The 27,544-nt window shown below is 44.7% G+C and overlaps 1 protein-coding gene across 2 annotated transcripts in view; it reads left to right on the plus strand.

Moving 5' to 3' along the window:
* Positions 1-3,260, plus strand: part of TLE1 (TLE family member 1, transcriptional corepressor) — a 56,464-nt gene extending 53,204 nt beyond the window's left edge. For both annotated transcript variants that reach the window (XM_088470114.1, XM_088470115.1), the window contains exons 19-20: positions 2,379-2,455; positions 2,665-3,260. In XM_088470114.1, the coding sequence (XP_088326240.1) occupies positions 2,379-2,455; positions 2,665-2,772 (185 nt within the window). In that variant the 3' untranslated portion in view covers positions 2,773-3,260. The remainder of the gene's footprint in view (positions 1-2,378; positions 2,456-2,664) is intronic.
* Positions 3,261-27,544: the final 24,284 nt, after the last annotated feature.

Consider the following 27,544-nt stretch of genomic DNA (forward strand, 5'->3'; position numbering starts at 1 on the left):
AATTTTTTTGTTTGGTGTTCGGCAAGTAACCAGACGCACCTATTATAACAGCGGGACTGCTTAGGCCAGGGGTCTTAAACCTTGGCCCTCCAGCTGCTGTGGAACTACACATCCCAGCATGCACTGCCACCTTTTTGATAGAACAGCATGCTAAAACTATGGCAGTGCATGCTGGGATGTGTAGTTCCACAGCAGCTGGAGGGCCAAGGTTAAAGACCCCTTGCTTAGGCAGTCCCAGGCTTGTTTTTTTTTTTTTTTTTTTGTTGTTTACTGGATTAAGCAGTACTAAGCATTAGGGGGATGGTGACGACTCCTACCTCCGCTGATGCCGAAATGCCAGTAACACTATATCCCTAGGGATTTTGGCAGGTCACAGCAAAGCTTAGCTAGCAGCGATGCTGGGCCCGGACTGCAATCTGATCCAAGGAGATGAAAAGCAAAGGCGATTTCGCGATTTCAGGGAATCGTTTGCTGCAGTCCTGGCAGTGTCGGAGACTGCTGCTAGTCAAGGCCAGCGAGCCGCGTCCTCACTAAGACTGCCAGGGCCTTATCGTCTCATGCCGCGGGCGGGTAGTAGACACACTAGCAACGTCTACTACTGTGAGGCCAGCGTGCCCTTAAGCAGCTTAGGGGAGATAGGCACTCCCCCGGCAGCTCGTCCCCCAACCCAGACGCAGCTTCCTGTGTGGAATGGGTCATCTGTCTCCAAGCAATAATATGCTCTGCCCCCTGGTGGGTGTGGGTTCATAGTGTAAAAAATAGATCAGATTATTCTTTACAGGTGGCATACAGGTCCCAGCCTACCCAGGCATGCCGGCACTTGTGGAACTACCTGAACATTAATGGCCCAGTGGCACCTGTAGTCCATCTGTAAAGAAAATAATTAAATACAGGACACCAATTTGTTGTACTAATTTATTGATCAGCACTTTCACATTGAGGGCAACTGTCTTTAAGCTCTCTTGCATGGCAATCGCCCCCCAGGACTTCCAGAGTCTTCAGGTGCTCTTAAATGCTCCTTCCCCGCCCTCGGACTGCCATTTGCTGTAATATTAGCCAGCCCTAGGGGGCATGGTGATGATGCGGTGAGCTGCAACCGGCTCACCTCGGCCATCTGGAACTTTAAAAACGGCGATTCGAAGAAGCCAGTCACTGCTCACTATGCCATTTTTTAAATGGAAACCCACCACCGCCACCCTACGCTTGTTGCCGAACTCTGCAGTAATGGCTGAGGAGGACTGAATTCTGCAGGATCTATGCCCGCAGCATCAACCAGGTTGTGTCAGATCAGTAGACTGTGCGGGGATCCCTCCGGAACCGGCCACACCCGACTGTAGCAACTATTAACATGCCGCTGATGCTAGCATGTGTCCAGCTGACAGGAGTTGCAGATGGTGTGCTGAGCTGCCAGGACCCAGAGATAGGATGCAAGCTCCGTTCTCAGCAGCCTACACACTGCGACATTGGTCTCTAGGCTTTTAAGTATGTCTAGAAACCATTTGACCCAGCCAGGATCGGGTGAAAGGATCAGTTGGGGGAGGGTACACACTTGTCCAATGTCAGTCTGGGGTTGGAGCGCCTAAGGATTGAACAAGTGTGTACCCAGCTTTAGAGTTGGAATGTGAAGGAACTCCCATCACAACAGTAGTGAGGTGAGGCTTCATTCGCACTGATATAGGAATATTATTGTTCATTAGTCTGTTTATTAAAACAAAGGTCATGGGCGAAATGTAATAGGAAGTTTAGAAAATGTGAGTTTAGCAGTACTCTCTCACATTGGTCGAGTTTGATCTTCAAAATGGGAAAACATCTGGATGACCAGTTTTAAATCATGAGGTTTTGTTTAGTCTAAAAAACATGCAAGTTTGCATGTTCTCAGACTCTTACATTGGGCGAGTTTAAAAAGTGAGATATTTTACTGGTAAACTCTCATATTTTGTAAACTCTCACCCTATTACTTTTGGCCCCATATATCCAATTTAATTTGAGCAGTAGCTATAATAAGAAAACCTATTTTAGAAGATCTAAACCTTTTAGTGTGTGTTATATACCTCTGTAATGAAAAGAACTATATAAACTAATCTATTAGCCAAGTACATTCTTCCATAATTTCAGTATATAATCTGAAGCAATGCATATGTGATGGCTGTATGAACTGAAATGCCTTTAAGAATCACTGAAATTCTTAGTTTTGTAGCTAGTAGACTTGTTTCTGCCTAATTCCGTAGCTTAGTGAGGTATACCTGTATAGACATATTTTAATAGCTGCTATTCACAGAAATTATTTAATATAAATATATATTTAAATATCACATTGCAATGTCAATATTGTATATTTCAATGAGTAACATCTGACTAAACTATTTTTGTTATAATAGGTAAATGGTTTGTAAGTACAGGGAAAGATAATCTTCTTAATGCGTGGAGAACTCCATATGGAGCCAGTATATTCCAGGTAAGTGTATAGATTGGTGTTACTAACTAGAACACACACACACACACACACACACACACACACACACACACACACACACACACACACACACACACACACACACACACACACACACACACACACACACACACACACACACACACACTTACACACTTACACACTTTAGTATTTTAGAGTTCTAAATTAACCTGTTTTCTTCTTTCCCACAGTCCAAAGAATCCTCATCAGTGCTGAGCTGTGACATCTCCGTGGATGATAAATACATTGTTACTGGATCAGGGGACAAGAAGGCTACAGTCTATGAAGTTATTTACTGAAAATGACTGGGATATTATTACCTTTTGTGAAGATCATCTGGGCCAAAATCTGCTTGCTTGTGTAGGATTAGGAAGACTGTTCTAAAATGAAAGGATTTTTTATTTTATTTTAAATCACGGATATTAAACTTTTTACCTGTGTATAAAGAGTGCAAAAGGACTTTCTGAACCTCCTATACATATGGTACATGTGGATATAACTGCCTGGAACAAACTGAAGTTGAGAATGGACATCTAATGTCTTAATATGTCTTCTGAAGTATGTGTTTTTGTTTTTTATTTTATCTATTGTTTTTTGTCTTATTTTTAATGTCTCATAAAGAGATGACAAATGTCCTGGACATGGGTAATTTACCAGATTCTTGAAATACAAACTCCTGTACTTCGTAGAGAAATGTTATCAATTTTTTATTTTTGTTGAAGGTCAAGTATTTGTATAAAATGTAAATATATTTGGTTTCCTACAGTAAAGGCTTTAGTACCAACAACATTTTTATTTGTAATTGTGTCAATATGTAAATTGATACTCATGGTGTGTGTATATATAGGATTTGTAATTACCTAGTTTCTAAGACTATAGAAATCTCAGCTACTTTTACTACACTGTAATAGGTAAAGTCTAATTGTGTATGTTTTTAAATAGACTTTTCATTGATTTTAATATCTACTTGGTAGGCTGCATATTGACATATGTCCCGTCTCTTAAGCAGTGTTCTGCTGTCTCCATCTGTACTTATAACTTTATCAACTTTACTTGCAGTATGGTCTTCCTTGTTGAATCTGATATTTTCAGGAAACTTTCTTGCTGAAACCTGAGAATTTTTGCCGATCTTTAACTTGAACAATATCTCCTTGTGTATATAAAATTAAATGTGTTTAGATTATTACATATGTACCTATTGATATTTTCATATTTAATGTCCATCCAGATGGGTGTCTTCATTTAGTGGCACCTTAATTTAATCCCGGTTATGTTGTACAGGCTGTGGAATCCTGTTGTGTTTGGATTTGGATTCAGTCCTGAATATAAAGGTGCCTACACACTAGGCGATTTTTTGTTACACCATCTGCCCAGTTCTGACGCATCGGAACAACAGATTGTGCAAAATATGTCCCAATCGTGAGTGTCCACTCACGATCAAGATGCCGATGTGCGTACCCCGCTGGTCGTACATCGCATCTTTAGATTTTGCCTGCTGCAGGCAAGATCTGAAAATGTCAGTCACGATGCACTGGAATAGTTAGGATGCACGATAGATCCATGGGCCAAATTTGAATAGCTTTTAACACCAAATCGTGCCCACGACTGCGGGGGGAGAAATCGGACACTATATCGGATCGTGACCAGATCGCCTAGTGTGTAGGCACTTTAAGTCTTTCTATGGAGTTTTATGTACATAAAGCTGTATGCAGCACAACTATTCTGTTACTCTAGTTTAATGTTTATATCGAGCTTCTGCTCCATTTAGATGCATGTATAAACGTCCACATACAAATCTTGGTGCTGCAGCCTTTTTTTCCCATTTTTTTTTTTTTTTTGTTTCGACTAGTTTTGTCATTCTGCATTTTACTAGGGTACAATCACATAACTGATTTGATTTATTTATTGAATGTAAGACCTTTAGTAAGAGGTTACTCATTAGCAATTATGTGAGATTCTTCCAATAAGTTGGGGCACATTGGCCATTATCCATGGCTTTTAAAGCAAAAAAAACCCCCTGTTTTTATCTGTTAATGAAGTACTAACTTCATTACCGCATCCAAATAAAATTTTATACAGTATTTTAATTTTCAACTATTTTTCACTTTTTTATTAAGAAGTTAAACTACCCCTCAGTTCGCTGTTTAATTCTAATATGCTCGTGATTTATAGTGAACTTTACATTGTATAGACGATTGAGATTTACCATTAAACTCACCTCCTTGGTTAAAACAGAAGTCTGCTACTCGAAGTCCTTTTTGAGCCAAAGGGCAGGCACCTTGTTCCGAGGTCTTGCACATAGATGAAGGCAACCTAGGGTGAGCTGGAAGGAGCCAAGAAAATATGAGGTACCTAGTTGTCAGGATAAGACTGCGTGATAAGAAGGACATATATAGCCAGAGGTGTCTGTGGTGGGTGCAAGTCTTCTGTCATTCAGGGTTTACAGTGGCGGGAAGGGCCTCTTCAGACAAATGGGTGATGGTATAATAGAGGTTACATTCTCAGTCTTTTAGGTCCTCCACTTTTTACCTGCACCCAATTATTCTCTTCCCTTCTCCTCCTCCCCCCCCCTACAAGTGACAACAGCCTGGTGCTTGTGTAGCTGTTTTGCAGGGCTCTAAGGAAAGGTTGGTGCCTGCAGCCTTCCAGGTTTGTTGGCCACTGGGAAGAAGGTGGGTGCAGGGGATTACCGAGCCGTGCGGGGCCGTCCATTCAGTGTGCTCAAGGAGTTTGAATCCACTGCTGGGACAGGTGCTGAGAATGACCAGCTGGTCAGTTGTGGTGCGGCGGCACTAGTCCTGGTCGGAATGGGTATGAAATACCGGTGGGAAAAGAGCAGCCCGTCAAGGACAGAATCCTGACTAGCTGGTAAGTATACTAACCCTCCTTTTGTGGTACCTAACCTCTCTGGGGGGGTGCCTAACCCCCCCCCCCCCTCTGGTGGTGCCTAACCCTAACCTCCCCTCTAATGGTGCCACACCATAACCCCCCTTCCTACAGCCTAACCCTAAGTTCCCCCCAGGGGTTCCTAAGCCCCCTTTCCCCCGTGGCTAATCCCTGCATCCGGTGTCTTAAGATCATGATGCGGCTGTCGGGATTCCGATGCCAGTATCCTGATGTGTAGGGGATACTGGCATCTGTATTTTGCCCAGCATCGGTATATCGACTGTCGGCATCTCGTCCACCAGGATGCAAACTACATCCAGTCATGGTCAGATGCAGATACGTGCCCGGAGTCACTTCTGGTACAGTTGCTACAGCATGTGCCTAGTTAGCGGTCCTCCAGTGGCAGAGGCCACGTTCAGGAGCGGAGACCTGCTTGGAGCTACTTCATGGACAGATGCAGATAGCAGCAGCATGTGACAGGCTCTATATTCTCATGCGTCCGCCGGCCAATACAGATGACATCGGCCGGCAGCAACAGTGAGTTCGGATCAGGCCATCCTGTCTAGTGAAAGGAGTCATGGAATGCGGATTCTGAGAGAGACATTTTAGGAAGGCTTACTTTTTGAAGGATAGCTTTTGTTTGGAACAGAACTAGAATAAAACATTTCTTTTGCAGCATGGCTGGAGGAACACTGGACCATGGGGAGGGGATTGTAGGTTGGGGCTGTGGCTGGAGCTGGCACGTAATGAAACTGTAGCTTTAAATCCTAATCTTACCCCCCCCCTGCAATTCCATTGTTCGTTAAGTGTCTGAGGAGTAGGGGATGTTTTGGATGGGCTGCCATGCAGCCCTTGTAGGTAACTATTTCTTTTGTTTTATTTGTAAACTTTTTTCATTAATTTCTAGCTTAGGTACTGTGCACTGCTTGTGCGGACGGCAGCAGGAGCTGTAGCACAGCTTACCGATATGCAGCTGCGATGGGGGGGGTGTGTGCCGGGTGGACCCTCACAGAGCACTCTGGTCTCTCAGAGAGACCGTCTGGACCCGGGGACAGTGCACGCTCGCACCCTTTAAGAGGGTGTTGGGAGGCAGTGCTGTTCCCGCCATCTTGCCGGGTTTGATGAGACCGGCTCCATTATGGGAGCGTGCCCCACACAGGCAGTTCAGTCGGAGCATACCAAGTGCTATCCCCAGGAAGGGGAGTAGCACTTGAGGGAGAGCGGGAGTACAGCCATGGAATAGGAGCCTGTAGCTGCCTAGCTTCCCTGCATGTTACAGAAGCAATGGTACAGTCCTGGCTGTTGCTACGATCTGTTCAGCTCCTGAGTTCTTTGGACCCTGCAGGCTGAGATCATCGACTGCTGCAGTCCTCTTCTTAGCTCCACTCCTCTGCAGCGTTTGGCCTATCAGGAAGGCTAAGTATATTTCCTATTTTCTTCACGGTCCATAGGGATCCACAGGAATACCATGGTTGGAGACCAGGCACCAAACAGTTAAAGCTCCAGCTCCCAGGATGCCTTGGGTGGTCCTCCATATATACCCCACCACTAGCACTTCACTTTGGTGGTCGACAGGATTCAGACGCTCCTTTTGTATTGCGACTTTTTGGGGTGACAGTACTAAGCGTCTGAATTAAGACTCGTATACAGTGACTCCATCTGCCTTTGCTGGGCCGCAACACCAGTAACTGGGCTGGTGATTTCGGCGGGTCGCACCTAAGCTTGCTAGCCCCTATGCTGTAACCTGGACTGCAACCAGCTGTACGGAGACGTCAGGTAAGGCGATTCCCTGCTTACGGGGAATCGTGTGTGGCAATCCTTGCTTCTGGTTCCAGATGCACAAGAAGCCACTGTTGTTAGGGCCCAGGATTGTCCGCGTCTTAACTACACCACCGGGGCCTTATCGTCTAACGCTGGGGATCAGAAGCAGGTGCTTCTGTTGCCATGAGGCCAGCTGGTTAATGCTGCCTAAGGGAGGTAGGAGCTCCCAAGGCAGCTCCTCCCCTGACCCAGATGCAGTCCCCTACAAAGGGTTTTGTGCATCTGGGTTGCTCCACATGTATATGAGACGCTCGCGGCCCACGGTCTACGTTCAGTGCGCCCTGTAGCTATTGGTCTCAGGAGGGTTTAGGTCAGTCTCCCTGTATACCTGTCCCTTGGTTAAGATTTATAGTGCTCTATATCCTACCATTCCTTTTTGTCTGTGTAGTTGATTTAGAGTCGATTTTGTAATTTTATTACATATGAATTGTATGTGACTGTTTGCTAGCTGCTGTATTGACACTGTCTTATATTTCTCTCTCTCAATTATAACTATCACTGTTATTCTCTCCATTATTTGGGGTGGAGGTCGTTTTCTGAGTACTTCACATTCATTAAGATTTTGTTAAGGCTGTCACATAAAACTGTGATTTATTGCCTTTATATTGAACATGTCAAAAGATAAAGGTATACAGGAGGAGGAGCCCACTATGCTGGTTTCATGTAAATCCTGTACGGCTTATTTGTCTCCTCAGGACATTAAAGATGGTTTGTGTGTTGTCTGTCGTAAAAAAAAAATACCTGTCCAGTTTACCTGTGCCTGGCCAAGAGCCTTCTTGGGTATGGTATCCTTTTTGTTCCAGGTAATGAAGCAGTTTGTGGATCATATGGCTGCTCCCACTATGCCTCCTTGGATGGGGTGTCCACAGCCTGCTATGTTTGCACCACCTATGCATCCTTTCTGGAAGGTAGTTTATGCCCATTCTAGTCAGAGTAAGGCGTCATCTAAAGTTGATAGCAGACTGGTAGTTACTAAGGTGCCTAAGCGCAAATTAGCTTTCTTCAGGGTCCACAGAATCTCCCTTGGGGTATGTAGTGGAAACGATTCATCGCACCAAACAGCTCTAGCTTTGCTACTCCCAGCATGCATTGGTCCTCCTCCCTATATACCCTGCCCCAGAGGCATTCAGTTTTTTTTTTTGTTTGGTGCGTGACAAGTATCCAGATGCACTTGTTATACCAGCGGGACTGCCTAGGCAGTCCCAGGCTTTTTTTCTTTTATGATTTACTTAGTTTCAATGACTACTGAGTTTAGCAGTTCCAGGCGCCATTAAAGACATAGGTACTGCGACTCCTACCTCCGCTAGGGCCGAAAAACACCAGTATCACTATATGCCCTGAGGTTCTCGGCGGGCCTCAGCGTGGCTTAGTTAGCGCCTGTGCTGAGGTCCGGACTGCAGGTCTGGCATGGAGATGACAGGTAAGTGCGTGGCAGTCCTAGCATCTGGTGCAGGTGAAAGTCTCGTGTGACGTGTCCTCACTAAGGTGGCCGAGTCCTTATCTGTCGCCGGGGACAGGTAGTAGACAAACTAGAGCGCACAGGTAAGAGTCTACTACTATGAGGCTAGCATACCCGTGCCATCAAAATCGCAGCTATGGGGAGATAAGGCGCTCCCCCGGCCGTTCCTTCCCCGAACCAGATGCAACTTCCGGGGCGGAGTTCAGCATCTGGTTTGCTATATTTGACCACCTCGTGGTGAGATGCTCACAGATGGCATTTGTGTGTGTACTGTTGTAGATGCTGGTCTCAGGGGTTGGTCGGTCTCCCTTGGGCCTGGTATATAGCACTCTATATCCTACCATTAGTCCTCCAGGGCTGGCTAGTTGATCCAGAGTACCAATTGCAATTGTGCGTATTTATGCATTGTATGTGACTTTAATGCTAGCTGCTGTATTGTACTGCCTTTTTGTTCCAAACTGTCAGTTGTACTTATAACTGTTTCTCCTCATCCCTTTGAAAGGTGGGGGGGGGTTCATTGATAGGGAGTCTCATTGTATTTACGCTGTACTCCTTATACCACTTACGCATTTGTCATGTCTAAAGGTGTAGGTGAGAAGGAGGATATGCCAGTACTCAGATCATGTGTGCCTCGTTTGGCAGGCCTATCTGAGCAGGATGTTAATCTGGATGGGTTGTGTAGCCTCTGTTGTAAACAGCTATCTGTTCAAGCCAGTACATCTAGAGCTTCAGCGCTAGAACCACCCGGGTGGTATCAGGTTTTGTCGCACTTGGTGGACAAGGTCGCAGAAGCGCTGGCTGCTGTATTTCCCTATGCTATGGGGTATTCACAGTGGTTGCATCCTTCCATGTATATGCCCCCCATGAATTCCTGTTGGGTTAATTCTACTGCTCACTCTAGTCGAGAATATGCCATCATCTATAGCTCCTCAGCAGCCAGATAGACAGGTGGCGGCAAAGCATAGAAACATAGAATTTGATGGCAGCTAAGAACCACTTGGCCCATCTAGTCTACCCCATTTTTAAACATTATTACCTCAACCCTTATTGATCCTTACTTCTTCTGAAGGGTATCCTTATGTCTATCCCATGCATGTTTAAATTGCTCTACTGTCTTAGCCTCTACCACCTCTGATGGGAGGCTATTCCACTTGTCCACTACCCTTTCTGTGAAGTAATTTTTCCTCAAATTTCCCCTGAACCTACCACCCTCCAGTTTTAGAACATGTCCTCTTGTTCTAATACTACTTTCTTTGAAGAATGTCTCCTTCCTTTACCTTGTTAAAACCCTTTATATATTTGAACGTTTCTGTCATGTCCCCCCTATCCCTTCTCTGCTCCAAACTATACATATTAAGATCTTTTAGGCTTTCCTGGTACGTTTTGTGGCATAGACCTTGCACCATTTTAGTTGCCCTTCTTTGTACAGTCTCTAATGTATTATTATCCTTCTGGAGATATGGCCTCCAGAATTGAACACAGGATTCGAGATGAGGACGTACCAATGACCTATACAGTGGTATTATCACTTCTTTATTTCTGCTACTGATTTCTCTCCCTATGCAACCAAGCATCTGACTTGCCTTCCTCATTGCTTTGTTACAATGTTTGCTTGCCTTTAAGTCACCTGAAATAGTGACTCCTAGATCCCTTTCCTCTTCAGTACTTTCCAGTATAGTGCCATTAATACTATAATTAGCCTTTGGATTTTTTGAGACCCAAGTGCATGATCTTGCATTTTTTGGCATTAAACTGTAGTTGCCACATTCTTGACCATTCCTCTAGTCTACCTAGATCATCAATCATTTGTTTTACCCCTCCTGGTGTGTCTACCCTGTTGCATACCTTTGTGTCATCTGCAAAGAGGCATAGTTTTCCTTCAATACCATTTGCAATGTCACAAATAAAGATATTAAAAAGCACTGGTCCAAGTACAGATCCCTGAGGTACTCCACTGGTAACATTTCCCTCTTGAGATTGCACTCCATTTACTACAACTCTGTTTCCTATCCTGCAGCCATACTCTTAACCATTCAACTATCTTCGTATCCAATCCCATGCTTTCCAGTTTATTTAACAGTCTGAGAGGTGGAACAGTGTCAAAAGCCTTACTAAAGTCTAGATAAGCTTTATCTATGGCCCCCCTTTATCTATTTCCTTAGTCACCCAGTCAAGTCAATAAGATTTGTTTGACATGATCTCCTAATAAATAATAAATCTCCCCCCAGTAAATCCATGCTGTTGGGATCCTGCAAATTGTTGGATTTGAGATAATCTACGACTCTCTTTTAAGAGTGTTTCCATCAATTTCCCTACTACTGATGTAAGGCTCACTGGTCGGTAATTGCTTAGCTCTTCCTTGCTTCCACTTTTGTGCAGTGGGACAACATTTGCTCTTTTCCAGTCCTCTGGAATTACTCCAGTAGATAGTGACTGGTTGAATAATTATGTTAATGGTGTTGCCAGCACCCCTTTAAGCTCTTTTAGTATCCTTGGATGTATCCCATCTGGCCCCATTGATTTATCCACTTTCAGTTTTGAGAGTTCTGATAGGATCTTCTCCTCTGTAAATGAGTTTGTTCCTACCTCATTTTTCTGATTATACCTGCAACTTAACTGTGGCCCCTTTCCCCCTCTCAGTAGTGAATACTGAACTAAAATAATTAAGATGATCAGCTATTACATTCTCTCTTTCTGTCTTTAGTCTTTTTATTACACCTTTTTGTTTTTCTCCTTTCGCTTATATACTTAAAAAGTTTTGCCCCCTTTTACCCACTGACACTGCCATTTTCTCCTCCGCTTTTGCCTTTGCACATCTGATTACTTTCTTAGCCTCCTTCTGTTTTACAAGATACTCCTCTTTGTCTTCTTTATTTTGCGTCTGCTTGTATTTCCTAAAGGCCATCTTTTTTGCTTTCACAATACTTGCTACCTCTTTCCCAAACCACACTGGCTTCCTTTTCCTTGTGGTTTTCCTAACCCTTTTGATACAAAGGTCTGTTGCCTTTAATGTGGCACTTTTTACATTTTCCCACCTCTCCTGCACTCCTTTCAAGTTCCTCCACTCTGCCAAAGATTTGTTTAAACAACATCTTTCCCTACAAAATCAGCCTTCCTAAAATCTAACACCTTTTTGTTTTTGTATGTGGTGAGTCTGTATCTGTCTTTATTCTAAACCATACTGCTTGATGATCACTGGATCCCAGGTTTTCACCCACTTTTACATCAGATATTCTGTCTCCATTTGTAAGTATTAAGTCTAGTATTGCGTCTTTCCGTGTGGGCTCCCTCACCAATTGCTGGAGGGAGGCGCCCTGCAATGAATTCAGGATGTCCCCACTTCTAGTGGAACTTGCCACAGACACCTCCCCGTTTATATAGGGTAGATTAAAATCTCACATGATTTCTAACCTCTCCTTTTTAATGCCATTTTAGTGATGTCTTGCAGTAGTTTATTGTCCAGTTCCTCTTCCTGACCTGGTGGGCTGTAGATCACCCCAATATGAAGAATCACTTTCTCCCCTGTTTCTATAGTCACCCAAAGGGATTTGTTTTTTTCTTCAATACTATGTATTAACGTAGTATTTATGCTTTCCTTGACATACATTACCTACCACTCCTCCGCTTATTCTTCCCATTCGATCCTTCCTAAATAAAGTATATCCTGGTATAGCTATGTCCCAGTCATGATTTTCATTGCACCATGATGCTACAATAACCACAATATCCAGATCATCCCTTGTCATTATTGCAATTAGTTCAGGGATTATATTTCCTAAATGCCTAGCATTTGCACACATTGCTCAGGGGCCTAAGAGAGGTTCCTATCAATTGCCTCATGATGAACCTGGACTCCTTGTCAGATTCTGACTCTGAGTTCTGGGTCTTACTCAGAAGAAGAAGACCATCAGTATCTGGTGGCTGACCCCTCTCTGGTGAGAGCGGTTAGATCTGTCCTCAGTATAGAGGAAGAGGAGGCCCCGCTGCAAGTCAATTGGTCTTTAGGTGTCAAAAGGTGGCTAAGGACTATTTTCCTCAGTCTGAACAACTGACGAATCTGGGAAACATTTCCATGCTACAAGGAATATAACCTCTCCGTACCCATTTGCACTGGGTGAGTGTAACAAATGGGAAGTTCTCTCAATGATAGACACTCATGTCACAAGGCTGGTTAGAAGCACTACATTACCCATTCCTGCAGCATCCTCTTTAAAAGAGGTTAAGGATAAAATAAAGCTTTTCATTAGCTGGAGCCATTACACTGCACAACAATGAAAATGTTTCCAATGTGAAAATAGTTACTTCTAATTGATTTCTGCATGCAAAGAATGAATATGACATTTAAAACTCTCAGTTAGCTCTGAGTTCCGAGATATAGCCCATTTATGATGATGTAGGGGTATTCCTAGTGAAGTGGGCAGAATGGAGAGAATCTTAACAGCAATCTGCGTTCTGCGCAGAGGGGGTGGGACCTAATCTCCCAATTAAATGAATCGGTTATTTGTCTCTCCTATTCAAATATATACGTTTCATGGGATTACCCACACAAGATAACTGGCACACTGACTCACAAGCATAGTGAGCGATTCCACCAAGACATTTCCGCAATGGAACAAAGATATCAGGGTAGGTGAATCACTACTGTTGGACAGTGACAAGAGATGCCCGAGAAGAGGAGTACAAGTGACAAGCAAAGACAAAGCATCCCCATGAATAGGCCACTATATTCGATAGTATTTCCGTATGCTGTATTTTTGTTTTTGTGTTCTTATTTGTGATTGATTGAGTTAAAACAACTGTTATTTATTTTCTATCAAGAAAATATAAGATTATTTTAAAATAGCTTTTCACTATGACTATATTACTAATGTACATACAGTATAGTGCAAGTAGTGTAGCTCAAAAAATAGATCTAGTAAAAACATTCTGAAATCATTTTAGTTTTTCTTGACCTCAAATTAGTAATGTATGACTATTTTTAGAAAGGAAACAAATTAAAAGTATTAATTTGTTGTACAGTGTTACCAGACCAGCTATGGCTGTAGCCTGGGTAGCAAAAGCTATAGAAAAATGGCTGACAGCTCTGGAAGGTACTATATCTGATGCTACCAGAGAGCCGGAGTCTTTTCTCTACCAGATGAGGAAAGCAGCTGTGTACTGTATATGGGGGAAACAGTCATTGATGCAGGTATTTTGGCTTCTAGGGTCTTGGCGACTTCGCTTGCAGCCTGAAGATCCCTTTGGCTAAAAACCTGGAAGGCAGATGCAAGATCCAAGAAGGCTCTTGAATCTTTGCCTGTTGTGGGGGAAGGTACTGTTTGACCCAGAGCTTAATGACCTAATGACTTCTCTGGCAAACCTGAAGTCAGCTGAATTGTGGTCCATGACTATGCCTAAATTTTGTCAGTCTGTAGTTCGGTCCTTTCGCCCACGGTAGGGCGACGGGTCAGTCTTCCTCTAGACAGAGTCAGCCCCGCAGGACATGTCAGCCGAAGAAATCTTGGTCAGGCAAATGTCCTGCCTCCAAGCCAGATAGTAAATCTACTATCTGATGGGGGAGGCCTCCCCCTGGAGGGGTCTCAGGGTTGGAGGTCGACTCCTACAGTTCTCCGAGGCCTGGTAGCAGACAACTACGGATGCCTGGGTTCGAGAGCTGGTTTCTCAGGGTTATGACATCATGTTCCTGAGGCATCCATATCAGAGGTTTGTGGATTTAGACCCGGGCCGGGCTTTGGCCTAGCGGGAGTCTATTCGGGCCCTTCTGAGGTCAGGAGTCATAGTCCCCGTACCTGTAACGCAACAGAAAAAGTGTTATTTTAATTTATTTTTTATTCAAAATCCAAATGGGTCATATCGCCCTATCCTGAAGTTGAAGTCTCTCAACAGGTTCATCCATGTGCCAAAATTCCGTATGGAAACCCTACGGTCAATTAGGCTGGCTATGGAGCCTGGTGATTTCATGGTATCCTTGGACATACAGGATACATGTCTGCATGTTCCGATTGCACAATCCCACCAAAGATGTCTAAGATTGGCAGTAGATCAGCAACATTATCAATTTCAGGCTCTACCATTCGGGTTGGCCACAGCTCCTTGAGTATTTACCAAAATAATGACAGTCATGATGGCTCATCTCAGGAGACAAGGAGTCAGGATACTGCCATATTTGGATGATCTAATATTAGCATAATCTCAGGAGATGTTACAATATTATCTCCAGATGACCATTGTCTGTCTACAAGAGCACGTCTGGGTAATAAATTGGAAGAAGTCCTCTCTTTCTCCAACTCAGCAGATGGTGCACTTGGGGATGCTGCTGGTTTCTCTGGGACAGGATTCTTCTACCAGAGGACAAGATTGTGGCACTACAATCTCGGGTGGCCTATGCCAATTCCACTCTAGGTCCCTACAACAATGGATCCTGGCTCATTGTGATGGTCTGTATCATCAGATAAAGTCCCAGATGATCTGCATCTCACCAGAGGATCGGTTCTCCCTCACCTGGTGGCTGGAGATGACTCATTTAAACAAGGGTCATCCGTTACGGGTACCAGATTGGGTACTTCTCACCACAGATGCAAGTCTGTGAGGATGGGGAGTGGTGACAGGTCACCACACATTCCAGGGAAGGTGGTCGGTGCAAGAAAGTCACCTATCAATAGATATATTGGAGCTTTGTGCAGTGCACAGAGTGCTCATACTGGCACAAGACCTCCTACAGGGCAGGCCTGTTCAGGTTCAGTCTGACAATGAGACAGCAGTGGCCTACATCAGTCATCAAGGAGGCACACGAAGTCTGGATGCCATGAGGGAAGTGGCAGAAATTCTGCAGTGGGCAGAATGCCATCTTCCAGCAATATCCATCCCAGGAGTGCTCAACTGGGAAGCGGACTTCCTAAGTTGCCAGGACATACATGCTGGAGAATGGGCTCTTCATCCGGATCTCTTTCAACTCCTTGTGGACAAGTGGGGACTACAGGACATGGACCACATGGCATCACGTCACAACCACAAGGTTCCCAGGAATGGGTCCAGAAAAAGGGACCCCTCAGCCGCCTTCATGGACACTCTGGCAGTGAGGTGGGACTTCTGGTTAGCATACCTGTTTCCTTCAATTTCCCTCCTCCCAAGAGTCATCAGAAAGTTCAAGCAGGAAGGTGGCAGGATAATACTGATAGCCCCTGCCTGGTCCAGGAGGCATTGGTTCTCTGACATGTCTATCCATAGAAGGTCCACTTCCACTGCCTCTACGACCGGATCTGCTAGTGCAGGGTCCCTGCCTATATCAGGATTTACCTCAACTGGCTTTGATGGCATGGCTGTTGAGTCTGCCATCCTCAAGGCCAAGGGTTTTTGGCGTCTGTGATTGACGATGCTGAGGGCAAGGAAGCCTGCTTCCGCCCGCATCTTTCACAGAATTTGGCATTAATTTTTTCTTTGGTGTGCTCACAGAAAATTTGACCCTAAGATTTTCAAGAATTCTTGCTTTTCTTCAGACGGGATTAGAGTTGGTTCTTTGGCTGGCTACCTTGAGAGTTCAAGTTTCTGCACTGTCAGTTTTGTTCCAATATAGGATTGCCCCTCTGCCAGATGTTAGAACATTCTTGCAGGTGTTTCTCCGGCTGCAACCTCCATTTGTCCCTCTGGTGGCACAGTGGGATTTCACTTTGGTTCTCCGGGCATTACAGGTTTCTCCCTTTGAACCTTTGGATACAATGGAGGTAAGATGGTTGACAGTGAAGACACTTTTCTCCTCGCTATCACCTCAGCTCATAGAGTTTTGGACTTGGCAGCGCTGTCATGTCACTCTCCATATTTGATTTTCCATCAAAATACAGCTGTCCTCCGTACTAAGGTGGGTTACCTTTCAAAGGTGGTTTCCTGTTTCCATATAAATGAGTAGATTGTAGTTCCAACCTTTCAGTCTTCAGACCTGTCTATAGGTGAAGCTTCCCTGGATGTGGTTCAAGCTCTTATTATTTACGTGGTTAGTACCAGCTCCATCAGGAAATCAAACTCGCTGTTTGTGTTATATGGGATTCACAAATGAGGCTGGCCAGCAAACAAATAGACGTTGGCTCACTGACTGCGTATGACCATTCTCAGGTCTATACACAGTCTGGTCTCCCTGTTCCTAACAAGGTGACTGCACATTCTACTCAGTCTATTGGACCGTCATGGGTGGTTAGACATGGCGCCTCAGCTGAACAGTTGTGCAAGGCAGTCACTTTGTCTTCCGTCAATATGTTTATCAAATTGTATGCATTTGATACATTTGCCTCCCAGGATGCTTCCTTTGGGCAGCGGATTCTCCTCTGCGCAGGAGCGTCCCCACCCTTAAGGGAACTGCTTCAGGACATTCCCAAGGTAGATTATATCAACCCTATGGACCCTGAAGAAGAAAATCAGAGTAATGGTGTAACATACCTTAGAGAACTTTTTGTTCGAGGTCCACAGAGCACCCTCCCTGATGCACCTGGCCCCAGTTGGGATCTGTTCTTTTGTTTTTTCCATATCACTGATTCCCTCTTCGTATGTTGAGTGTTTCTTGTGTGCGATGTACTTTCTTCTCCACTATCCTTCTCTTGCCATTAGACTTGTTTACAAACTGAATGCCTGTGGATGGGGCGGGGTATATAGGGAAGAGGACTAATGCATGCTGGGAGCTGCAAAGCTAGAGCTGTTAGTTGCAATGTATAGTTTCCACTACATACCCCAAGGTAGATTTTGTGGACCCTATGGACACCAAAGAAAAAGCGTTATCTAAGGTATGTTATAACATAAATCTGATTTTTTTTTATCAGTCTGCTCAACATATGGACTCAGACACATCATCAGAGGATTCAGATAATGCGCAAGGTTTCTCACCAGGGTCTAGCTCGGTGGAGAACAACCATCCATCCACAGTTCCTACTTTGGTGAGGGCGGTTAAATCAATCCTAGACGTTCAGGATGATGAACCAGCTCATATTAAGAAGGCTACAGTGTTTAAACACCATCGGTAGGTGGTCAAAACAGAACTCCCTGAATCTGAACAGTTCACTGAGCTTATGGATGAGGCATTGGGTAACCATGACAAACATTTTTATGTGAATAAGAGAATTACATCATTGTATCCTTTCCTGGCTTCTGTATGTGCTAAGCGGAAGGTACCTCCTACTGTGGATGCTCATGTAACGCATTTGTTAAAAAATGCTACATTGCCTATTCGTCTGCATCTTCCCTAAAGGATTCCATGGATAAAAAGATTGAGGCGTATCTTTAAATTATTTTTTCATCATTTGGAGCTGTAACTCATCCAGCTATGGCTGGAGCCTGGGTAGCCAAAGTGGTTGAAGAATGGATACCAGAGAACAGATGATGTTTATCTCTCATATACGGGAAGCGGCTTCCTATCTGCCAGAAGCTGCTGTAGATGCTGGAATTTTAGCTTCTAAAGCAGCAGTTTCAATTGTGGCATGCAGGTTCCTTTGGTTAAGATCCTGGAAAGATGTTACAGGATCAAAGAGGGCTTTCTATGGAAAAGTACTTATTGGATTTGGATAGAATAATAGCTACTCTGGCGGCTTCAAAGTCAGCAGGTCTGCCATCTACGGCAACTATAAAGTCTAGACAGGTTTCTTTTTGGTCCTTTGGTTCTCATGGATGAGCAAGGGAACAGCCTTCCTCTAAGGCATCTGGTTTTCGCAAAATATCAAGGTGACAAACTAAGAGGTCTGGGCAGGCAAGACGTCCAGCTTCTAAGCCAGATAAAAAAAACCTCTGTCTGATGGGACGGGCCTCCTGGGAGATCCCAGGGTGGGAGGCTGACTTCTTCAGTTTATGGATTATTGGCATCAAACAACAACAGATGCCTGGGTCCGAGAAGTGGTCTCTCAGGGGTATGCCTTCACTTTCAAGAGGCATCCTCCCCAGAAGTTTTTTTTGCACAGATCATCCATCAGATGCAGTCAAGGCCTTTGGCATTTCAGGAAACCATTCCCTCCCTGCTGCAGGCAGGGGTAATAGTCGCGTTTCCTGTGTCACATCAGGGAAGGGCTTATTATTCAAATCTATTTCTGCTTCAGAAACCGAATGGGGCTTTTCACCCTATACTAAATCTGAAAACGCTCAACAGGTTTATCCATGTACCCAAGTTTCGTATGGAAACTCTCCGATCAATTATTTTGACAATGGAGTCAGGGGATTACATGGTTTCCCTGGACATTCAGAATGCATAGCTGCATGTTCCTATTATACCATCCCACCAGCAATTTTTATGGTTTGCTGTCCTTCAGCAGCATTACCAATTTCAGGCTTATCTACGGCTCCCTGGGTTTTACACCAAAATAATGGCAGTCATGATGGCCTATCACCGGTGTCAGGGAGTCAGAATTTTGGCATATCTGGATGACCTTCTGATAATGGCACAGACTCTGGTTGTTTTACAAAACCATCTTCAACTGACCATAACCTGCTTACAAAAGCACAGCTGGGTCATCAATGGGAAGAAATCATTACTTTCTCCAACACAGCAGATGGTACATCTGGGAGCTCTTCTGGATTCTCAGGCACAGACTTTTCTGCCAGAGGATAAGATTGTGGCCTTATCACTGTGAAAACCAAGCTGCTTTGAAAGCAAAGGGTATCCATTATGCTAGCAATGCAGGTCCTGGGATTAATGGTATCCACCTTCGACATGGTGGGGTATGCTCAGTTCCATTCCAGGGCTTTGCAAAGATTGATTCTCTGCAAGTGGAATGGACAGTATCATCAAATGAAGTTCCAGAGGATCTGTCTTACTCCAGAGGTTCGTCACTCCCTCCTGCGGTGGCTGAGAAAGGATCATCTGAACAAAGGGCGCCCATTCTGGATTCCAAATTGGGTACTGCTCACCACAGATGCCAGTCTTCACAGATGGGGAGCAGTGACAGGTCATCATACCTTTCAGGGAAGATGGACAAGTCAGGAAAGTCATCTGCCAATAAACATTCTAGAACTGCGCGCAGTATACAAAGCACTTATCAGGGCACAGGACCTGCTTCAGGGCAAGCTGGTCCAGATCCAGTGCGACAACAGTGGCCTACCTCAATCCTCAGGTAGGCATAAGAAGTTACGCAGCCATGAAAGAGGTGACGAGGGTTCTGATTGGGCAGAACATAATCTTCCAGCCATCTAGGCAATATGCATACCGGGAGTACTCAATTGGGAAGCAGATTTCCTAATTCACCAGGACATACACGCCGGAAAGTCGTCTCTCCATGTGCGAGTGTTTCAGCTTCTGGTAAACAAATTAGGTCTGCCAGAAATAGATCTCATGGCATCACGTCACAACCACAAAGTTCGCAGATATGGGTCCAGGTCCAGAAACAATTCAGCAGCCTTTGTGGACACACTGGCAGTAAGATGGGACTTCAAGCTGGTGTATCTCTTTCCTCCGATTTCTCTCCTCCCAAGAGTTCTCAGGAAATTCAAGCCGGAAGGCGGAACAGTAATACTTGTGGCTGCAGCCTGGTCGAGACGTCATTTGTTCACCAACATACAGAATCTGTCAATAGACAGTCCGTATACTCTTCCTCTATGGCAGGTTCTGCTAATGCAGATTCCTTGCCGGCATCCGGATTTACCTAGTCTGGCTTTGACGGTGTGGCTCTTGAATCTTCCATTATAAGAGCAAAAGGTTTTTCCAGTTCTGTAATTGACAATGCTTAGGGCACAAAAGCCTGTCTCTGCCTTCATCTATTACAGGATCTGGCATTCTTTTGGTCAGTGGTGTGCCCACAGAAAGTATGATCCTAAGGTTTTCAGGATTTCCAGGATACTGGCTGTACGCCAGGGTTGAGACAGTGGTCTCCACCTGGCCACTTTGAAAGTGCAGGTTTCTGCACTGTCAATCTGGTTCCAGAGGAAGATTGCCTCATTACCAGATATTAGAATTTTTTTTAAGGGAGTTCTGCAAGTTCAGCCTCCTTTTGTTCCATCGGCAGCACCGTGGGATTTGTTTTTGGTTCTTAAGGGGCTACAAGCTCCCCCATTTATACCCTTAGACTCTGTAGATTTGAAATGGTTGACAGCAAAGACACTTTTTCTCCTTGCTATCTCTTCTGCATGCAGAGTTTCTGATTTGGCAGCGCTTTCTTGTCGCTCCCCATTTTTTATTTTTCACCAGGATAAAGAGAGGGTTACCTTACTAAGGTAGTGTCTCGTTTTCATGTGAATGAAGAAATTGTTGTTCCAGATTTTCAGGCTCCAGATCTTTCTGTAGGTGAAGTCTCTCTGGATGTGGTTCATGCTCTCCGTATCTATGTGGAGCGTACAAACTCTGTTAGAAAATCAGATGCTCTTTTTGTATTATATGGTTTTCACAAACGAGGATGGCCAGCTAATAACACTGTACAACAAATTAATACTTTTAATTTGTTTCCTTTCTAAAAATAGTCATACATTACTAATTTGAGGTCAAGAAAAACTAAAATGATTTCAGAATGTTTTTACTAGATCTATTTTTTGAGCTACACTACTTGCACTATACTGTATGTACATTAGTAATATAGTCATAGTGAAAAGCTATTTTAAAATAATCTGATATTTTCTTGATAGAAAATAAATAATAGTTGTTTTAATTCAATCAATCACAAATAAGAACACAAAATGAAACAAACATACAGCATACGAAACAAACAAACAGCATACGAAAGTACTATCTAATAAAGTGGCCTATTCATGCGGGTGCTTTCTCTTTGCTTGTCGCTTGTACTCCTCTTCTGGGGCATCTCTTGTCACTGTCCAACAGTAGTGATTCACCTACCCTGATATCTTTGTTCCATTGCTGAAATGTCTTGGTGGAATCGTTCACTATGCTTGTCACTCACTGCACCACAGTTATCTTGTGTGGGTAATCCCGTGAATCGCATATATTTGAATAGGGGAGGGGACAAATAACTGGTTCATTTAATTGGGTCATTAGGTCCCGCCCCCTCTTCGTGGAACGCAGATTGCTGGTAAGATTCTCTCCATTCTGCCCACTTCACTAGGAATACCCCTACATCGTCATAAATGGGCTATATCTCGGAACTCAGAGCTAACTGAGAGTTTTAAATGTCATATTCATTCTTTGCATGATGAAATCATATAGAAGTAACTCTTTTCACATTGGAAACATTTTCATTGTTGTGCAGTGTAATCAGACTCTGATGATATGGCTACGCATGACTATCTCTCAGGTTTACACACAGGCTGATTTCCCTGTCCTAAGCACGGTGACAGCACATTCTACTTGGTCTTTAGGGTCATCGTGGGCATTTAGCCATGGTACCTCTGCTGAATAATTGTGCAAGACAGCCAGGTAGTCTTCTGTTTACACTTTTCTTGCCTTTGATACTTTTGCCTCTCAGGATGCTTCCTTTGGGTGACGAGTTCTCCTTTCTGCTCAGTAGCATCCCCCACCCTAGGGGACTTTGCTTTAGGACATCCCCATTGTATCCCTGTGGATCCATATGGACCCTGAAAAAGAAAATAAATGTTATGGTAGACTTACCTAGATAACTCCTTTTCTTCAAGGTCCATAGGGTAAAAAGGGCACCCACCCAGATGCACCTGACTGCATGTGTAAATTTTTGCTTTCGAGCACTGGTTCCCTCATTTTGTGTAAAAGTGTTTCTGATGTACAATTGCTCTTCCTTCTCCTCTTTACCTCTCCTGTCTTGAGGCTTGTTAACTAAACTGAAGTCCTATGGCTATGGGCAGGGTATATATGGAGGAGGACCCAAGGCATCCTGGGAGCTGAAGCTTTAACTGTTTGGTGCCTTGTCTCCAACCATAATATCCCCATGGTATCCCTGTGGACCTAGAGGAAAAGGAGTTATCTAGGTAAGTCTACCATAACTCTTATTTTCTAATGCATTTATTATCCCTGCTGTGGTTCCTGGGTTATTATTTGCAAGGGTCGAGACTTTGGTTCTGCCTCCTAAAGTAAATCATGTGGCTTAATGAGATAATACAGATTTAGCATGTGACAGTCACAGGTTTTTTTTAATCCTATGTTGGATTTGTTATTGCTCTATTGACATGTCAGTGGGGACTATGCCAAACCTGTTCAACCTCAGGGGAAGTAGGGGGTGGCTCAGACGACACATATGGTGTAATGGTTAGTACTATTACCTCACCACACTTTGGTCATGGGTTCAATGCCTGCTACAGCTCTAACTGTGGAGTTTGTATGCAGGGATTTTGTTATATTCTGGGCAATGTTTCTTCCATGCACAGGGTAACGTGCAGTTGCGCTCGGGGGCTTGTTTGTATAGGACCCGGTGATGCTCAAGCATCTGGGGTGCTGCATCAGCCAGGGTGGGACCTGTGGGGGCCGAGGGCTCTTGTTTGCCACAGAGGGTTAAGTTCCTAGCCTAGAAATGTCCCGCTCTGGCTCTGTGCCTTGCAGCATGCAGCATCATGATTTTCGTCAGGTTCCTGACACGTTTATTTCAGGAATCCTCTGCTGTGTGCACAAATAAAGGGTGGTCTTGGAGGCGACCGCCTCCTTCCTGGGCCCTATTAGACATTTTGCATGTGTTGGAACTTACAGGGCTTTGCGCTGTCCTTTTCAATTCATTGCTGCTATGCGCCACTCTCTAAGAGGTTTGGATATGGATTCCCAAGCAGTGGCTGTGGGTTTGTCCGAGCGGTGGTAACAGAAAGTCACTTCTTTTGCTTCAGCTTATTTTTCCAGTCTCCTCAGGGAGGCTTAAAAGATGCCAGACTCAGAGGGCTCCGTTCCTCACAAATTTGCTTCCAGCAGATTAAATATCCAAATGGATGCACCTCCCACTGTAGTTGCTGCGGATGTCTCTGGTCTGTTTTGATAGTCTAGGGTCATTATCCAGCCTTGTGAGGCTAGGCTTGGGTGGCATGTGCTACTGTGGTCACCTCACATAGTGGACATATTCGTCGAGAGGCTTCCCTGCTGTATTGGCAGGACATTAGCGGCAGGATTGTGTGGGATGCCAGGTGAGACATGGCACAGGTAGCTTCCGGGTTTCAGCTCTGGCTTGTTGGCTGCGTTGGCTCTGTGCTTTGCATATGCATTCATTGCCAGAGTTTTCTGTTTGGTAAGGCTGTTTTCTTTTGGCCAGAACTGAATACTCCCAACCAGTTGAGAAAGTTTTTTCTGGCCAAGGGCCACCCTATTGGCGGGTCCGCATTGCCAGGTTTTTGCTTCTTCCTCGAGGTTGTGCATTTTGGCAGATCAGTAGGACTCGGTCCCCTGTCTATTCTGAGCCCTACCATTTGGTGGAGCTCGGCTCTGTGTGTTTTCAACATGATCCGATCATTGCTGTCCTGCATAGTTCACACAGAACATATCACACTTCAACCCTCTTCGGAGGTTCTGCTTGTGAAGGATACCTCGGCTCCGCAGTTACAGACCTTCCTAGGTCGCTTGTTTCAGGTTCTTTTGGGTTAGTGCTGTATCGTGATTTTTGCAGGGTATCCCTTGTTTCCATGTCTGTGCCTTTAGTTCCGGGGGTGGCCTCCAACACCTCTCTCCAGCAATGTTTTTCTGGTGGCAGGCATTCAACGATTCCTTCCAATCTTGGTCAAGAGTTTAGTCGGTGCCTTGTCTGTCGACCTTGTTGTTGGGCAGGTTAGTCTCCACTTAGGGACCATTAAGTGGCCAGGTTCTACTCATGGGAGTCCCAGGGGTAATTCTCCAAACTTGAAAGGGAAACTCGGTATTGCTCTCATATGAGTTCCCATCCTGTTCGACAGCAACTGTCACTCTCCATTGGTGGAGGGTTTCCGTTCTCCTCTTCCATGTCCACTCCTTGTTCCTTCGGGATTGGTTTATAGGGACCATGGCCCTCATTCAGAGCCGCTCGTAAGCGGCAGTACGCTCGTTCCGAGCGATGTTCGCACATCTGTGCATGCGTACTGTTTTTAGTACGCATGCGCGAACCAGTCAGTGCGGCCGAAAATCGTTTGTTCGCTATATAGCGAGGGCCTGCAAATTTGAGTGACAGAATGAGGCGTATGTGGGTGGTAACAGGGGAAGGTGCTTGAAAACGGGGAGTGGAGATCAGAACGCAGGCGCGCTTAAAGGTCAAAGCGGGCGTTTTATGGGTGTGCATAATTAAAACAGCAGCGTCATTGACCACGTCACTGGGTTGATTTATAGTCAGAACTGCTCGCAAAACTGTGGTAGGAAAAACCAGCCACAAGAATAGCGAGCAGTTCATACGCTGTTCGATGTACTCGATTAATCTAATAAATAGCGGACATGACGTATGATGCGAGCGGCCAGGGGGCGTTTTTATCAAAATTTCGACCTCAAGTTTTGCTCGCTCATTCAGACTTATAGGCGTGAACAGACCGCAAAGAGCGAACGGTTCATTTGAATAGCCACCCCTTTTTATTAAACGAACGACCGCAAATAGTGAGCGGCTCTGAATGAGGGCCCATGTCCGCAAGTCTTCTGGGCTGAGGTGCTGGCAAATTGCTTTTTGTGGCCTTGTGTTACCATCCATAACAGCTTAGCTGTTTGATGGGCTTGAACTCCAAGCCATCATTCTGGCTCTCTTGGGGTTCCTGTCCATCTTCACCTGCCAGTTAGTTGCAGTCGGTCAGACAACGACCTGGCTATGGCATATGTACATCTTCAGGTAGGCAGAAAAGCGCGACGGTGATGCTGGTGTCTTTCCTGTGCAGAGGCTATTGTTCCTTATCTCTCAGCGGTGGTCATACTTGTAAGGGAAATTGGACAGCGGACTTCTCAGCAGAACCATGTTTCGCCCAGGGCAATGGTTTCTCCCTCCAGTGGTTTTCCAACTGTTTGGGCAGGAGGCCTTCCTAGTGGAGATCTCAGGGCCTCTCAGCATGATTGCAAGGCTCCACAGTTTGGTATGTACAGCCATGGTCAAAAGTTTTGAGAATGACACAAGTATTGGTTTTCACAAAGTCTGTTGCTAAAGTTTCTATGATGGCAATTTGCATATACTCCAGAATGTCATGAAGAGTGATCAGATGAATTGCAATTTATTGCAAAGTCCCTCTTTGCCATTACAATGAATTTAATCCCAAAAACAACATTTCCACAGCATTTCAGCCCTGTCACAAAATGACACAGATGAGTGCGTTGATGAGGAGAAGGCTGGAGATCACTCTGTCATGGTGATTGAGTTAAAATAACAGTCTGGAAGCTTTAAAAGGAGGGTGGAGCTTGAAATCATTGTTCTTCATCTGTTAACCATGGTTACCTGCAAGGAAACACGTGCAGTCATCATTACTTTGCACAAAAAGGGCTTCACAGGCAAGGATATTGCTGCTAGTAAGATTGCACCTAAATCAACCATTTATTGGATCATCAAGAACTTCAAGAAGAGATGTTGAATAGTTGTAAAGAAGGCTTCAGGGTGCCAAAGAACGTCCAGCAAGTACCAGGACCATCTCCTAAAGTTGATTCAGATGCGGGATCAGGGCTCCACCAGTGCAGAGCTTGCTCAGGAATGGCAGCAGGCAGGTGTGAGTGCATCTTGATGCCCAGCGAGGTGAACACTTTTGGAGGATGGCCTGTTGTCAAGAAGGGCAGCAAAGAAGCCATTTCTATCCAGGAAAAACATCATGGACAGACTAATATTCTGCAAAAGTTACAGGGATTGGACTGCTGAGGACTGGGGTAAAGTTATTTTCTCTGATGAATCCCCTTTCAGATTGTTAGGGGCATCTGTAAAAACACTTGTCTGGAGAAGGAAAGGTGAGCGCTACCATCAGTCCTGTGTCATGCCAACAGTAATGCATCCTGAGACCATTCATGTGTGGGTTTGATTCTCAGCCAAGGGAGTGGGAATCCTCACAATTTTGCCTAAGAACACAGCCATGGATAAAGAATGTTACAAAAACATCCTCCCCAAAGCGACTTCTCCCATCCATCCAAGAACAGTTTGGTGATGAACAATGCCTTTTCCAGCATGACGGAGCACCTTGCCATAAGGCAGAAGTGATAACTAAGTGGCTCGGGAAGAAAACATAAAAATTTTGGGTCCATGACCAGGAAACTCCCCAGACCTTAATCCCATTGAAACTTTGTGGTCAATCCTCAAGAGGCAGGTGGACAAACAAAAACACACAAATTCTGACAAACTCCAAGCATTGATTAGGCAAGAATTGGTGGCCATCAGTCAGTATGTGACCCAAAAGTTGATTGACAGCATGCCAGGGTGAATTGCAGGAGTCTTGAAAAAGAAGGGTCAACACTGCAAATATTGACTCTGTGCATAAACTTAATGTAATTGTCACTTATGAAATGCTTGTAATTTTACTTCAATATACCATAGTAACATCTGACAAAAAGGTCTAAAAACACTGAAGCAGCAAACATTGTGAAAACCAATACTTGTGTCATTCTCAAAACTTTTGGCCATGGCTGTAAGCTGGGTATCTGCAGGCTTCTGCAAGGGGCTGCCTTGACTGTTCCATGGAAGTTTTTCATCCAGAGCATCTGTTTATGCTGTCTGCTGTTCCCTCACGTCTCCAGGGGCATTGAAGTTTCCCGAGTGAGAGTAATCCAAGTGGCTCCAGGCTGGCTATGCTGGTCACTGTATGCAGACTTTCTCCCAGGATTGGTAGGATTGGGGTGGCGTCTTCCACTTCATCCAGACCTGCTGCAACTAGGTCCATTTCTACACAGTCACTTTCCTTATTTGGCTTTTGCAACCGGACTTCTGTGCCTGAGAGTGAGAAAGCTACAGGGTTTTTCTCTCTCGTGGTCCTCACAGGCTCCAGTGAGTCATTGTGTTCCATGATCTTAAGTTAATTGTTTGGTAAGCTGGTCTTCCTTAGGTCCTTTGCCTTCCCTCAGCATAGTTCCGTGTTTACGTTTAGCAAGCCCAATTTTCTGTTCTTCCATGAAGATTGTGCAGTTCTCTGTACGGGTTTTA

This window comes from Taudactylus pleione, unplaced genomic scaffold (assembly GCF_031769625.1).
Source record: "Taudactylus pleione unplaced genomic scaffold, aTauple2 ptg000095l, whole genome shotgun sequence".
Lineage (NCBI taxonomy): Eukaryota > Metazoa > Chordata > Amphibia > Anura > Myobatrachidae > Taudactylus > Taudactylus pleione.